The following is a 15,645-nucleotide window of genomic DNA, read 5'->3' on the forward strand; positions in this document are numbered from 1 at the left end:
TCACACCTGGGTGTTTTTCTTTTCTAAACCGCCTCTTCAAAGTGTTTATTCACTCACTATTGTTGGAGAATTTGACACCACATGTGCTAAAAATCAACACATGAACATAACATGTACTTATATCTGCTTCTGTGATTTAAAAAAATATTTTTATATACAACTTTGTGTTTTAAAACGCCCCCACCACATGCGGCATTTGGACTCGTCCACGAACTGTCAAAATCGCTTGTTGCTTCCTCCTGAGCTTTAAAAGTAGTGAGCCAGCTAGCCCACCTTTTCTAGCGGATACTCCATTAAAAACATATTTCTTTCGCTTTTAAAAGTTACCCGACGTAAAGTAGGGGACGGTGTTAGCATGTTAGCCATTGCGGGGTGTTAATTTGCCGGCCCACGCCTCCGAACGGAGAGGGGAGCGCCCGCCACGCGCAGCTGGATGTGACAGGTTCGCCATCAAGGTAAGCGAGTCGGAAGTTAGCTTAGCGGTTAGCTTCTTTTGCTAGTGCTTTAAACGGTAACCTCGTGGTTTATGTTGCTTTCCAATAATTATTTTATTGTTGTTGTTGTGTTAAGCGTTTTTTGAGGCAGAGGACAGCTGTTTTAATGTGAATACTTTTGACTTTTCTTTAGGGAAAGTGACTTTTTTAGGGGTGTATTTTAAAAAAGGCAGTTTGGAGCCGATTATTTAATGTTATAAATACTTTAAAAATATATTTTGTCGTTGTAAATAGGTTTGTACATGTCCACAATGTTGATATAAACTAAATTAATGAAGGTACAAATAGAAATTTACATGGGAAATATTTTTTATTTCAGTTTTTAATGTGTTGATGTTGTTGAAAAGGGGGGGGCATTCTTCCTGTTGAGCTACTAAACAGGAAATGACGAAAAATCAACCGGAAATGCTCCCCAAAACTGACGAATGCTCTGTGTTTCAGTTGCATTGATTATCATGATTATTTTTCTAATTCATTTATTTCTTTTACTGCAATTTTTGAGTGGTTAGTGTCCGCCTCGCAGTTCTGGGGTCGAGGGTTCGATCCCAGGTGGGCCCTTACTGTGTGGAGATGGCGGGGGGGGGCCAAACATTCGACGTACAGTGATTCAAGTCACGCTTTTATTGATTTTTATACCATAAGTAAAGGATAGAATTCCAAAATAACTCATTATAATTTATTTTATCCTCACAATGGTCGCGGGGGGTGCTGGAGCTTTGCCCAACTGATTATTGGGCATGGTACACCCTGATTGGCCAGCCAATTGCAGGGCAGGAGACAAACAACCAATTGCTGTTAGCGATAGACACATTAGCTTAAAATTAGCCTAGCATGCATGGTTTTTTAATGTGGAAGGGACCTGTAGTACCCGGAGACAAACCCAGAATGAGTGGCCGGCCAATCACAGGGGACAACCAATCATAGCTAGCGTTCAACCTAGCCTATCATGTATCTTTTTAGAATGTGAGAAGAAAACTGGGGTACCCATAGAAAACCCACCAAAACAATGCTAACACCTCAAAAAACCCCACCTGGAATCGAACCTTCGACCCCACAACCGTCAAGCCGACGCCCAAACCACTTTCCACCGTCGCAATTTCTGACTCCTTGTCATTTTCCCGCAGGAAACCTACGCGATAAAGGGCGGCCCAGTCTCCATTTATGATTAAAATTCTACCCGCAAAAGAGCTTAGAGGACAACCACGTGGGGGAATAATTGGAGTGTCTGTCGGCGTGGGGCGTTTGTGTCCTGGGGGGGATGGTGGGACATATCAATACTACGTCCCAGCCCAGCCGTGTTGCATTCAAAGACCTTCCGGAAAAAAACGACATTTGAGCGCTCTGATCAAAATGACGTGAGAAGTTATCATTCTCGGGACGTTACTCGCTCTCGTCCAATGGGAAGCCGCCGTCCCTGGAGGCTCTTCTCTGATTGGCCGAGGCTCGCCGGACAGGAAGGGGACGGATTTTTAGAGCGTTATAACGGGTGGCTTTTCCCCGGATGATTTCGGCTAAATAGTTTATAGCTGGCCGGTGCTTCTCGCTTTGCCGCTTGGTTTTCGCGCGGGTAAGGAGTGGTCGCCGAGGGAGGTGTCCGCTCGCCCTTGGAGGGGACGTGAGGGAGGGAGGACAAAAGCGGTGGGTGAGTTTGCTGCAGTGTGTTGTGTGGGTGTGACAGGCTCCTAGTTAGGACTGGTCCGGTGTGTGGCGGGAAAAAGTCCGGACAGGAAGTGAGGCGTTCAAGTGTCGTTGTCAATTTGTGGGTTTTCTAGGTGGGAGTGAATGGTTGTCTTTTTTTAATGATAATTATTATTTTGAAAAACCTTTTGGAAAACTAAAAAGGCATTTTTAAAAGAAGCCTAAAACAAATGAACCGAAAATAAATCGTAATATTATTAGATAAAAAATATTACAAGGGCTTGTGTGGGTTTTCTGTGGGTACTCCATTAAAAAAACTTAAAATTCACTTGTAATTCAATTAAATTGTAACAATTATGTGGGTAAAATCAAACTTAACAATTTTTTATCATAAGGAATTGTGTGGGTTTTTTCCGGGTACTCTGTTTTTTAATGATAATTATTTTGAAAAACCTTCGCAAAAAATCACTTAATTCCGTTTTAATTCAATTAAAATGAATTATGTTGGTAAAATCAAACGACTATGCGAGTATGTGGGTAAAATAAAAATGTGATGAATTTTTAAATCATAGATTGGACTATATGCGATAATTTGTGGGTGCTTTACAGGTCACTTTCTGGCATTTTTTGGTCATTTCCTGTCTTTTTGGGGTCACTTCCTGTCTAATTCTGGTCGCTTCCTGCTTATTTTTTGGCGATGCTACACGCTAGCCACTTGGCTACTGGTATCACACCGTGAAAAAAAAACTTTAGTTCGCCATCTAAATGGATTGCACCCTTAACAGTTAGCCGCATTACCGTTAGCGAAAAGCGAGAATGCTAATAGTTGGCCTGGGAGGTATTTGTAGGTATTTGTAGGTCAAGGCAAGCAAGGACTTTCGCTGGGGGACACGGACACCTCATTTCCGCTGACTCAAAACCATTCAATTAAGAAGACTAGTAAGCTAATGCTCTCGCCAGCTGGCTTTAGCTTTAGCCAGTGCCGCTAATCCACAAGATCTGATAATGCCGCTAGTAATGCATTCTTGCTGCTTTATGCCGCGTTCAGGCTCGTCGCGTTTTTTCCAGTGCTGTGTTTGCCTTAAGGTGCGTCCAGGGCCATCACGTTTTTTCCCTATCTGTTTTATGTTGTGTTGAGGGCCTTCACGTTTTTTTCCATACGACTGTCTTATGCTGCGTTCAGCGTAATCACGTTTTTTCCAGCGTCAAGTTTGCCTTATGTCCATTCAGGGCCATCACGTTTTTTCCAATGTCTGTTTTATGTAGTGTTAAGGACTTTTGCGAATTTTCTACGTCTTTCTTATGCTGCGTTCATGGTTGTCACGTTTTTTTCCAATGTCTGTCTAGCGCCTTGTTCACGGCCGTCCCGTTTTTTTCACCGCCACGTTTGCCTTATGTTGTGTTTATGGTCATTGTTTTTATGCTGCATTCAGGGCCATGACCTTTTTCTTCCAACAGGGTGTTTTCCTTATGGTGCATTCAAGGCTATCACGTTTTTTTCCAGTGACATAATATGGGCCAAGCAAAATGAGAAGTCTGAGCGTGACTGACACAAAATGGCACCACCGTAGAACCGTACATGCTAACAAACTAGGCTAGCTTCCTTCCCTCAAGACTTCTAAAAATAATGAGGGTTTAATTGGAAAAGGTCACCTGACGGTCGTTTGGACAGCCAATGGCGGACGCCCTCCTCTGGGAGATCTTGCGAAATTAAACCACGCCCAGAAGTGTTGAACCACTAATGGCTTGGCTAGCCGGGATCCGACGAATGAAACGGCAATAAAAAATATTTTAAAATTATTTTATTTTAAAAATACTTCAAAATTATTTTAAAAATATTGTAAAATTATTTTAAAATTATTTTAAAAATATTTAAAAATATTTTAAAAATATTTAAAAAATATTTTAAAAATATTTAAAAAATATTTTAAAAATATTTAAAAAATATTTTAATTTTTTTAAAAATATTTTAAAAATATTTTAAATTTACTTTAAAATTAGTTTAAAATTATTATTTATTTAATTAATTTAATTGTTCACAGCACATCTAATCTAAAAGATGAATGCACAAACTAGCATATTAGCGCAATAAAGTAATCCACGTCATATTCACCGTTACCACCAGAGGGCGATGTTTCCCCCCAAAACTAAGGCTAAATAAAAATCCCAAAATTTCGCTCCACTTTCTTCTTCATATCCTCATTCTATCTCTCTTATTTTCTCCAGCACCCCTGGAAAAATTCCCGACATCCATCCTCCCACATGCTAAGCTAAGCTAAGCTAACCTTCATGCCTCCCGAAGGACCATGGCTCTGAGTGTCACCTCGATCCGTGACACAAAATGGCTGACCCTGGAAGTGTGCCGACAGTTCCAGAGGGGAACGTGTTCGCGTCCCGACGACGAATGCAAATTCGCACACCCTTCCAAAAGCTGCCAAGTGGAAAACGGACGAGTCATTGCCTGTTTTGACTCCTTGAAGGTAAGGACCCGCCTCCACGTATTAGCCACGCCCCTCAAATTCCCTCAAAATGGTCGAATTTGACAAATTTCTCGCATATAAGCCGCCCCGATTCGCACATTTTTACCGTTTTTTCATGGTTTTAAAAGGAAGTACAAGTGTATTATGGGGAATCGCTGAATGGGCGGAGCTTATCACAGTGTGGCAAGCAGATAGGTGACAACCAATCATAGCTAGCTAACCTAGCATGCATTTTTTTGGGTGTGGGAGGGAGGTGAATGACTCTTAAAAAAAAAAAAAAAAAAAAAAAAAAAAAAAAACAGGAAAAATTATGCAAATTCCACATAGGAATGTCCAAATTTGGGATTGAACCCTCGACCCTAGAACTGTGACGCCGACCCGATAATCCACTAGGACACCAAACCAACCTCAAATGTTTTTATTTAGCGTGCGTTTATTCAGAAGCGGGTAATTGGCTGGTGGTAAGTTGAGTTTGAGGCCGTCTGTTTTTCCCAGTGCGAGGAGAGGACGCCTTAGGGTGCTTCCAAGGCACGATTGGTCGCCCTCTGGGGAGGTCCTGGCTGCTAGCAAAACAACATGTTGAGACGGCCCTCGGGGATAAAATGCTCAGATGGTTGGAAATAACATCTAAGCCTGACATTTTTATTTCTTGTTGGTGATTTCAAGTCACTTCCTGTTGATTAGGAGGATTTTTAGGGGGCACTTCCTGTTTATTTGGAGGGTTATCGGTGTCACTTCCTCTTAATTTTGAAGGATTTTCTGGGAGAATTCCTTCCTGTTGTTTTGGATGATTTTCTGAGTCACTTTCTCTTACTTTGGAGGACTTTCTGGGTCATTTCCTCTTGCTTTGGAGGATTTTCTGGGCCACTTCCTGTTTCTGACTAATTTCCAACGCACTTCCTGTCGATTTGGAGGATTTTCTGGGTCACTTCCTCTTTGATAGATTTTCTGGGTCATTTCCGACTCACTTCCTGTGCATTGGTGACTTCCTGGCGATTTGGAGGATTTTCTGGGTCACTTCCTGTTTCTGGCTAATTTCCAACGCACTTCCTGTCGATTTGGAGGATTTTCTGGGTCACTTTCTCTTTGATAGATTTTCTGGGTCATTTCCGACTCACTTCCTGTGCATTGGTGACTTCCTGGTGATTTGGAGGATTTTCTGGGTCACTTCCTCTTACTTTGAAAGATTTTCTGCACCACTTCCTCTTTGGGGGATTTTCAGCGTCACTTGCTCTTACTTTGAAGGATTTTCTGGGTCACTTTTTCTTACTTTGAAGGATTTTCTGGGTCACTTTTTCTTACTTTGAAGGATTTTCTAGGTTTCTTCCTCTTATGTTGAAGGATTTCCTGGGTAACTTCCGGTTCACTTCCTGTGCATTGGTCACTTCTTGTAGCTTCTAGCTTCCTAAGTCACTTCTTCTACATTTTGGACAGTTTCCTGTTCATTTAAAGAAATTCTGGGTCACTTTCTATGGAACTTGTCACTTCCTGTTCGCTCCACTTCCTGTTTTTTGGGGGTCGGAAACATGGATCACCATGAAAGAAACCCATAATAAAAGGTTTTCCATTCAGAGGGCATTGAAAATAATATGGCATATTTTTCAGCTGTTGAGAACTAAAAATAAATAAATGAATAAAATGGGTCAGCGCCTATTTTTTTTCCGTCCTACTTCTAATAAAAAAGTGTGCCACCGGATTCCCATGAGAAAAGCTGCCATCTCTTTTGCTAATTTAGCAAAGCTTTCAATCACTGCTGGCTTTCCAGGCGCTCTAAAAATAACACCAAAAAATACACTACAAATGAGGAAGGGGGCGGGGCCAAAGAAAAAAATAGATTTAGATCTCACCGTCTCGTGTCAGGAAGTCATTTTTTTTCTTCCCGGGTCGTCCAAACTTTTCTTACAAAAATCAAAGCATGCTTAAAATAAGTTTCTTCAAAAGATCAAGTTTAAAAACAGCAACAAATTGACAAGGATAGACGTCCAATCCACTTTGCCTGGGAAGGATGGCATAGAAATACGATTACGCAATACCGTCATCCTGTATTTTTTTATCAGAAACTGTCAATGGCAACAATAACAAAGTAATCCTAATATTGCCAAATATTATTCTAATAATTTTATGAGGCTGAATTGAGGTTTTTTGTGTGGGCCAGAATCTATAATATTTTCATAACTTAAGGTTTTGACCTGCTAAAAGTCATGCCTTGCTTATAATCTTTAAAAAGTGAGATTTATGGGTGTATGTTAAGATTCTCTCGCTACGTTTGTCCAAACCGTCAAACGTAGAGACTTGAAATTTATTATAGTGGCCAGAAATGGTTGTCGGATCATAATAGACATTTCTATTTTCATAGTAAGGCCTCGTGATTAGCGCCATCTAGTGTTAAAGCAGAGAAATGCAACATACGAGGCTGAATTGAGGTTTTTTGTGTGGCCCAGAATCCAAAATACTTCAATAATGTAACGTTTTAAACCACTAAAGGCGGTGCCTTGCCTATAATCTTTAAAAAGCAAGATTTACGGGTGTATGTTAAGATTCTCTCGCTACGTTTGTCCAAACCGTAGCAGGTAGGGACTTGAAATTTGTTAGGGTGGTCAGAAACGGCTGTCGGATCAGAATAAATATTAATATTTTCATGGTAAGTCCCAGTGACTAGCGCCATCTCATGTTAAAGCGGAGAAATGCAACATACGAGGCTGAATTGAGTTTTTTTGTGGCCCAGAATCCAAAATACTTTAATAATGGAAGGTTTCTATCCGCTAAAGGCGATGCCTTGCCTATAACCCTTAAAAATCACTATTTATGGGTGTGTGTGTGTGTGTGTAAGATTCTCTCGCTACGTTTGTCCAAACCGTGCAACGTGGAGACTTAAAATTTATTATAGTGGCCAGAAATGGTTGTCGGATCCTAATAGACATTTCTATTTTCACATTAAGGCCCTGTGACTAGCGCCATCTAGTGTTAAAACGGAAAAATGCAACATACGAGGCTGAATTGAGTTTTTTTGTGGCCCAGAATCCAAAATACTTCAATAATGGAAGGTTTTTACCCGCTAAAGGTGATGCCATGCCTACAATCCTTATAAATTGTGATTTATGGGTGTGTGTGTGTGTGTGTGTGTATATGTTAAGATTCTCTCTCTAAACTTGTCCAAACCGTCCAACATAGAGACTTAAAATTTCTGAATCCGCCTCCCTGCTTGTTCCATGTTAAAGCTGACAAGTTAATTTAAAGGTCAAAAGTTCAATATAGGCCGAATTGAAGCTTCTTATGTGGGCCATTTTTATCAAATGACATGTCATATACATATTACTTAGTTTGGACACCACTGTGTTAATCCATAGGACAGATGAAGGAAGCTAATAAGATGGAGATCCGCCCTCGGAAGCCTCTTTCCGACATACTCAGCAGATAGGGGGGGCCGGTGAGCCAACTGGGCGGCCATTAGACGTCGACGCCATTTACGGAGATTAAGGCACCGCGACTTGACGAAAAAGAAAGTTCCACCGCTTCAAAACGGATAACCGTCGACCCGTGATACACCGGACGCCATATTGGATGGGAAATGTTGCGTTAGAGATCCAAAATGGCGTCTGGATGGAATGTTTCCAAATGGGGTGAGATTAGATGAAGGGTTCCATGTCTCAGCAGGTCGCAGATGATCAGATTAACTCGAGCGGGGCGCCAATCCATCCTTCACTTGGATTAGCCGTTAGCCACTTCGCCAAAACCGCAGGGGCTAAAACACCCATGGTTCATTTTTTTTAACATTTTGCGATGTTTTAATGGGGAGGTGTCAAAGTGGCGGTTGGGGGGCCAAATGTGGCCCGCCGGATCATTTTGTGCGGTCTGAGAAAGTCGATCATGAGTGCCGATTTGCTGTTTTAGGATCAAATTAAAATGATAGATATAGATGTATATTACATTTCCTGATTTTAAATAAATAATTGTCATTTTTTAATCAATTTATTCTGTCTTTTTAGTTCAAAAAATATTTTGTAAAATCTAAAAATATATTTTAAAAAATTCTACAATAAATATTGTTTTAGATTTATAAAAAACAGAATATTCAGGGCTTTGAATCCACTTCATTTAATCCATTTATTAAAAAAGAAAAAAAAATATATATATATATATTATCTAAAAGTCCGACACCCTTACCATATGTAGTCAAATTTAATGCGGGAGAAAGCAGATTAAATAATAACAATAATTATTGGGTATTTTTTTGACAAAATAAAAAAAATCGATAAAAAATCCATAATTTGACGCTGCAATACCACCACCCACCACTGCAGAGTATGGGGTGCTGTTGTGAGATGTTTGCTCACTTTGGTACCTTTTTTAAGTACACCGGAGTCACTTTGTTATTTTTACGTATGATGCAATCACTTCCTGTTAATTTTGGGTCACTTCCTGTACATTTTGGGGAACACTGGTGTCACTTCCTGTTAATTTTGGCTCCATTTCCTACATTTTGGCGCACGTCGGGTCACTTCCTCTAAATTTTAGGCAATTTTTGGTGCATTTTGGGGGATGATGTTACGTTCTGTTAATTTTGGGCCACTTCCTGTACATTTCGGGCAACACTTATGTCACTTCCTGATAATTTTGGCTGTTTGTTACATTTTGGAGCATTTCGGGTCATTTCCTCTAAATTTTGGGCCATTTCTGGTCCATATTAGGGAATGATGTCACTTTCTGTTAATTTTGGGCCACTTCCTGTCCATTTCGTGCAACACTTGTGTCACTTCCTGTTAACTTTGGTTCAGTTAGCTACATTTTGGGGCACGTTGGGCCACTTCCTCTAAATTTTAGGCCACTTCCAGTACATTTTAGGGAACGCGTTGTCACTTCCTGTTAAATTTGGGCCACTTCCTGTTTTCCAGGGCCGCTGTTCGCGAGAGAACTGCAAATACCTGCACCCGCCGGCGCATCTGAAAACCCAGCTGGAGATCAACGGTCGCAACAACCTCCTCCAGCAGAAGACGGCGGCCGCCATGTTGGCTCATCAGATGCAGTTCGTGATTCCAGGCGGCGCCGCCGTGCAACCCGTGGTCAGCTCCAAACCCCGCCCCCTTGCCTCCGCCTCTGTCTGCCTGCTTTAAAGCCTCTTTTCCACCGGGGGCAGACGTTCCCGGTGGGCCAGGGGCTGACCTTGGGCTCCGGCGGCGCTTTGAGCTACGCCCCTTACCTGACCCCCATGTCGCACGGCGTGGGTTTGATGCCGGCGGACATCTTGCCCGGCTCCCCCGTGGTGGTCCCGGGTAGCCCCCCGTCCTCCTCCCCCGCCACAAAACTGCTACGGAGCGACAAACTGGAGGTAACTGGACTCTGCCCGGCGACTATTAAGCATATTAGCCTAGCCTGATCCGGTTTGATGTGGTTTGCGGAGGTTTGCCGCGAGTTCCAGCGGGGGAACTGCGTCCGTGGCGAGAGCGAGTGCCGCTTCGCCCACCCGTGCGCCCACGACAGCCCCGCCGTGGACAGCGGCGACAACACGGTGACGGTGTGCATGGATTCGGTGAAGAGCCGCTGCTCCCGCGACAAGTGCAAGTACTTCCACCCGCCGGCACACCTGCAGGCCAAGATCAAGGCCGCCCAACACCAGGCTAATAACCTCGTCGGCCCGTCGCCAGTGGTGAGGACAGCCGCCCGCCGTCGACGCCGCAGTCGTCGTCGTTGTCGCATGGGTCCCTTTCGACCAGGGGGTGGCTGGCTGGGCAGGAAGTGAGCCGAGTTTGTCCCGGATTAGACGGGAAGTGACCCGAGTTTGTCCCAGAATGACAGGAAATTACCCAAATCGACAGGAAGTGACCCAAATTTGTCCCAGATTGACAGGAAGTGACCCGAGTCGACAGGAAGTGACCCAAGTTTGTCCCAGATTGACAGGAAGTGACCTTAGTCGACAGGAAGTGACCCAAGTTTGTCCCAGATTGACAGGAAGTGACCCGAGTCGACAGGAAGTGACCCAAGTTTGTCCCAGATTGACAGGAAGTGACTTTAGTTGACAGGAAGTGACCCAAGTTTGTCCCAGATTGACAGGAAGTGACCCGAGTCGACAGGAAGTGACCCAAGTTTGTCCCAGATTGACAGGAAGTGACCTGAGTCGACAGAATGTGACCCGAGTTTGCCCCGAATCAACAGGAAGTTACCCGAGTTTGTTGCAGTAGACAGGAAGTTACCCAAGTGTATACCAGATTGACAGGAAGTGACCCAAATTTGTCCCAACCGACAGGAAGTGACCTGTTAGCCCAAATTCGACAGGAAGTGACCCGAGTTTGTCCCAGATTGACAGGAAGTGACTTTAGTCGACAGGAAGTGACCCAAATTTGTCCCAAACCGACAGGAAGTGACCTGTTAGCCCAAATTTGTCCCAAACCGACAGGAAATTCGACAGGAAGTCACCACAATTCAACATGAAGTGACCCAAGTTACCCCAATTTAAGAGGAAGCGACCTCAGTTTAACAGGAAGTGACCAAAATTCCATAGGAAGTAACTCGAGTTTATCCCAATTGAACAGGAAGTGAATTTTACATTTCAATTCCCAAGTAAAAATTCTGTTATTTAAAACAAACTCCCTTTCCAAAATAAAAGCAAGTAGGCGTTCTTAACTTTATTTATTTCTTCTAAAAATTATAATAATAATTGGAGATTAAAAAAAGAAACATTATCCATTTTTTTAAAGATGAATTTTCCTGTTTTAACTCTTATTCTGAAGGGTTTCTTTTGTGTGATTCTTAATTTTCTGCATGCTTCCTGTTTTGTACACATTTGTATGACTTTTGGTTTCTTTGTTTTGGTCCCGCCTCCTCCTCCTCCTCCTCCTCCTCCTTCCCCACAATGCAATGCCGTTTCCCACGATGCACCTGTGCTTGCCGCCCGTTAAAATGCTTGCCTCCCATTGGCCCGCCGCCGCCGCCACCCGCTAATTAAAGAGCGCCCAAGCAATGAAGCGACCCCCAGAGGCAGCCGTAGACCTGGTACTTTCACCTTTGACCTTTCACCTTTTGCTTTGCAGCTAACCATTGGCCGTTCTTATTGTTTTTTTTTTTATCCCTCTTTAACCGCCGTGGATAGCACCGGGCGACCTATCAGTTTGAAGCGGGAGGGGCGGCCCGTTGTCGTAATTTTTTTTAGTATTTTTACGCGAGTTTTTAATAAAAAGATAGAAATACTTATTACAGTAATCCCTCGATTATCGCAACTTCACTTTTTGCAATTTTTCTCTTATTTTTTTTAAAGTTCATAAAAATGTGAAAATTCATGCGAAAAACACAGGCTGCAATGAAGAAAAATATTAATAATACTTTATAATACTTAATACTACTGAATACTACTGAATACTACTGAATACTACTGAATACTACTGAATACTACTGAATACTACTGAATACTACTGAATACTACTAAATACTACTGAATACTACTGAATACTACTGAATACTACATAATACTACATAATACTACTGAATAATACTGAATACTACTGAATACTACTGAATACTACTGAATACTACTGAACACTACATAATACTACATAATACTACATAATACTACATAATACTACTGAATACTACTGAATACTACTGAATACTACTGAATACTACTTCATAATACTCAATAATACTTAATAAGGAATAATATATAATAATATGTATTATTTAATAACATTTATTATTTAATAATATTTATTATGTAATCATATTTAATATTCAATCATATTTAATATTTAATAATATGTAATAGTAATTAGGCTAGCCATTGGCTGATCTTTTTTTCCCTCTTTAATGATATCTAATAATATTTAATAATGTCTAATAAGATTTAATATTCAATAATAATGAATGATATTTGATAATATTTAATAATTCTTTATTTAATAATCTGTAATAATTCTTTATTTAATAATCTGTAATAATATTTAATAATAAGAATTAATAGCAGAAAATAATTGCAAAGTAGTGAATTTGCGATATTGGAGAGATTACTGCAGTTAAAGGGTTAATGACATACTAGATTGAGGAATGTAGTTGGTATAACCCACTGTTTGGCTAGCATAGCACTCGTTAGCTCTGCTTTTTTGACGGCAAACTTTTGGAAAGTCTACTTCAATAACGTGTCCTCTTGTTTTTGTGTATGGTCAGGCATTCCCCCACTGCGCTCTACAACCGCTGGCCAAGAGGGCGGCGCTAGACAAGAGCAACAGCGGCTCTGGCACCCTCTTCAACCCGGCCGTCTTGCACTACCAGCAAGCCCTGGGCTCCGCTCAGCCCGCTTTCTTCCCCACGGGTAAGCTTATATTCACCTAAAGTCAGCTGGGGTGGGCTCAAGCACCCCTTGCGACCCTTTTGAGGATAAACGCTTCAGTAAAAATGTTTTTGTTTTACCTTTGAAAAACGTTTAACCTGCTTAATTGGATTTTAAATAAATATAAACACATTAAAGCAGTTTTCCATTCAAATTGTGGAAACAGCTCCCTCTTGCGCGCAAATGTGCAATGACACGTGGTTGATTATTGAATTGAAGCAAAAAACACGCCATTTGGGAGCGATTTTGATTGAATATGAGAATCATGGGTTGTAAAAAATGGCGCTTAGCAACTACAAGTGTGCACTCTCCCCCCTCCCCCTTTTCTCTCTCTTCTCTGCCCTTGCTCCATCACCCCCAGGATCAGTCCTGTGCATGACGCCCGCTAGCAGTCTCGGTAAGTTACGATTCTTAACCCCGCCCCTTCTATATATATATTTTTCACCTTCTTTCATTGTTTTTTCAATCATAAAAAAATGGAGACAATCATTAAATATTTTTTATCCTTTTGTTTTTTTTACAAAATAATTTGACTCACTGTATTTTTGAAGTGCCAATGATGTACAGCGCTGCCACACCAGCCCCGCCCACTCCCCCCGCCGTCTCCGCAGCCGCATCTCCATCCGCCGCCCAAGCCAGTCAGGTTTGATCTCTTCCACTCCACTATTCCACCGTGCTAACTAACACTAACCTTCATAAACGAGGGTACGGCTTATATGCGCATAAATAAGACTTACCATGCACGAAAGTCCAGGATCACTAAATTGTTTAATTGACATTAACCGTGATATTTGAGGGATTACTTTACCTGAAAGAGCCACTTGTACGAAATGAATGAACTAGTTAGCATGCGCTAAGTCAACTAGCGCTTGGAGTGAACCAGCTAATGTTTGGCGGCTAACAACTCGGAAAACTAAGATGGCCAATAATTTCATATTGAGATTTCAATTGATTTGAGTGACAGTTGGATTTTAATGGAATAATTAATGAGCAACAGTCCTTTCAAAAAGAAACAAAATTGACCACAACACCAACAGTTTTCATCTTTTCTTTTTCAAAGTTCTAACATTCCCTGACATAATTATGTTATTTTTATTTATTTATTTATGTTTCAGATCATCCTGAAGTGACGTCCCCCAAAACCGTGACTGTCCGACATCCCGCGTGCTAAGCGCTAAAAAACTCACGGTAACAACACTTAAGGGGTGGGGCAGTTCCGACTCCACTGATTGGTCCGGTCGGAGGGAGGCGGTCCCATCGTGGTCCGACGGGATTGGATGTCCGCTGACTTCAATTCCGGCCTTCCTGTTTGAAAGTGATTGGACGGCCAATGAGTTTAAAGCAGCCACAAAATAAGCCAGATCTCAAAGTGGAATCATTTTAGTGGAATAGACATAGTCCTCTTTTTAAATTTTTTTTAAAATTTAAAACAAAAAAATATAAAAATCATGGCAAATAACTATGAAAATTAAAAAAATATATGGTTGATTTGCCACATTGCAACTTTAAATATTTATAAAACATTTTTGCGCTGTTGTTTTTTTGAGTGAAATAATTGCACCGTATTTTCCGCATTATAAACTCTTTCATTTTTATTATCATTTCATTTTCGGAACCATTTTTATCCTCGCTAAGCTCACGGGGGGTGCTGGAGCCTATCCCAGCTGATATCAGGCCAGAGGCGGAGCAAACCCTAAATTGGTAGCCGGCCAAAAAAAAAAAAAAAACAATTAGTCGTTGCTAAGGTCAATTTAAAATGCTAAATTAGCCTAACATGTTTTTTTTGAATGTGGGAGGAGACTGGAGTACTTGGAGAAGACCCAAGACGTGTAGTAGTAGTACTAGTAGTAGGGAATTGTGTTATTGGTCCACTACAGTGAGCTGTTTTGGTTGTAGTCATTGTTAGGGATTTTTTTTTTTAGCCACTAGATGGCAATGTAGTAAAAATAGTGGGTTGTTATACAGCCACGAGATGGCGCTGTAGTTGTGGTGGGTAGTTTATCCTCATTAGGGTTGCAGGGGGTGCTGGAGTCTATGCCAACTGACAGCCAATCGCAGGGAACCTTGAGAAAAACAATGGATTTGAACCCAGAACTCAAAGCTTTGAGGCCGACACGTTAACCACTCACCCCCCCCAAATAATGCGTTATATTTAAATAAATGATATGGCAATTAGATTTTTTTTAAATTCAAATTTTGGCACTTTTTGTTTAATTTGTTTGTCATCAGTGCTAAATAAAAATGTAGTCCTGGGTCACGCCACTAGACGGAGGTACAGGAAATTTCCATGCAAATTAAACAGTGTGGAAGTCTTTTAGTGCGGGAAATACGGTGCAATAGGGGATGACGTCACTGTAAAACAGGTCAAAACGTAAACAAACTTGTTAAGCTAGCAAAGACGAAGCTAACGGACATTTATGACCTTTTTAAACCCTGAAAATATGGTTTAAAAATCCCCAAAAAGAAATGTTCCCAAAGTCAAACTAGTTTTTGACTTCCACGAGTTTTGGGAAAACCAAGACAAAATTTTACACCCCAAAAAGAGAGAATTAAAATGTCATTTTCATGCTAGTAGGCTATTATTTCTTGCGCTAGCTAGCAATGTTGCTACACTTTGCTATTTTTCTAAAGGCTATGACATTGTGTACAAAGTAGACTGATTGTAAACTGCTTATTTCTTATTCTATGTTAATATTGTAAGTCACATTTTTACTTGAAA

The 15,645-nt window shown here is 41.2% G+C and overlaps 1 protein-coding gene across 2 annotated transcripts; it reads left to right on the plus strand.

The window, feature by feature from the left end:
• The first annotated feature begins 206 nt into the window (after positions 1-206).
• LOC144200254 (muscleblind-like protein 2a) lies at positions 207-15,143 on the plus strand. Of its 2 annotated transcripts, XM_077722293.1 has the most exons (10): positions 207-455; positions 4,359-4,612; positions 9,505-9,672; positions 9,747-9,938; positions 10,011-10,256; positions 11,555-11,599; positions 12,764-12,908; positions 13,288-13,323; positions 13,478-13,569; positions 14,042-15,143. In XM_077722293.1, the coding sequence occupies exons 2-10, from the start codon at positions 4,439-4,441 to the stop codon at positions 14,054-14,056; spliced, it is 1,113 nt and encodes a 370-aa protein (XP_077578419.1). In that variant the 5' UTR covers positions 207-455; positions 4,359-4,438; the 3' UTR covers positions 14,057-15,143. The 2 variants fall into 2 exon arrangements, with proteins under 2 accessions (XP_077578419.1, XP_077578412.1); XM_077722286.1 differs by lacking the exons at positions 207-455; positions 4,359-4,612; positions 11,555-11,599 and having other exon boundaries at positions 9,509-9,672.
• The last annotated feature ends 502 nt before the right edge of the window (positions 15,144-15,645 follow it).

The sequence above is a fragment of the Stigmatopora nigra genome, chromosome 1, assembly GCF_051989575.1.
Source record: "Stigmatopora nigra isolate UIUO_SnigA chromosome 1, RoL_Snig_1.1, whole genome shotgun sequence".
Classification (NCBI taxonomy): domain Eukaryota; kingdom Metazoa; phylum Chordata; class Actinopteri; order Syngnathiformes; family Syngnathidae; genus Stigmatopora; species Stigmatopora nigra.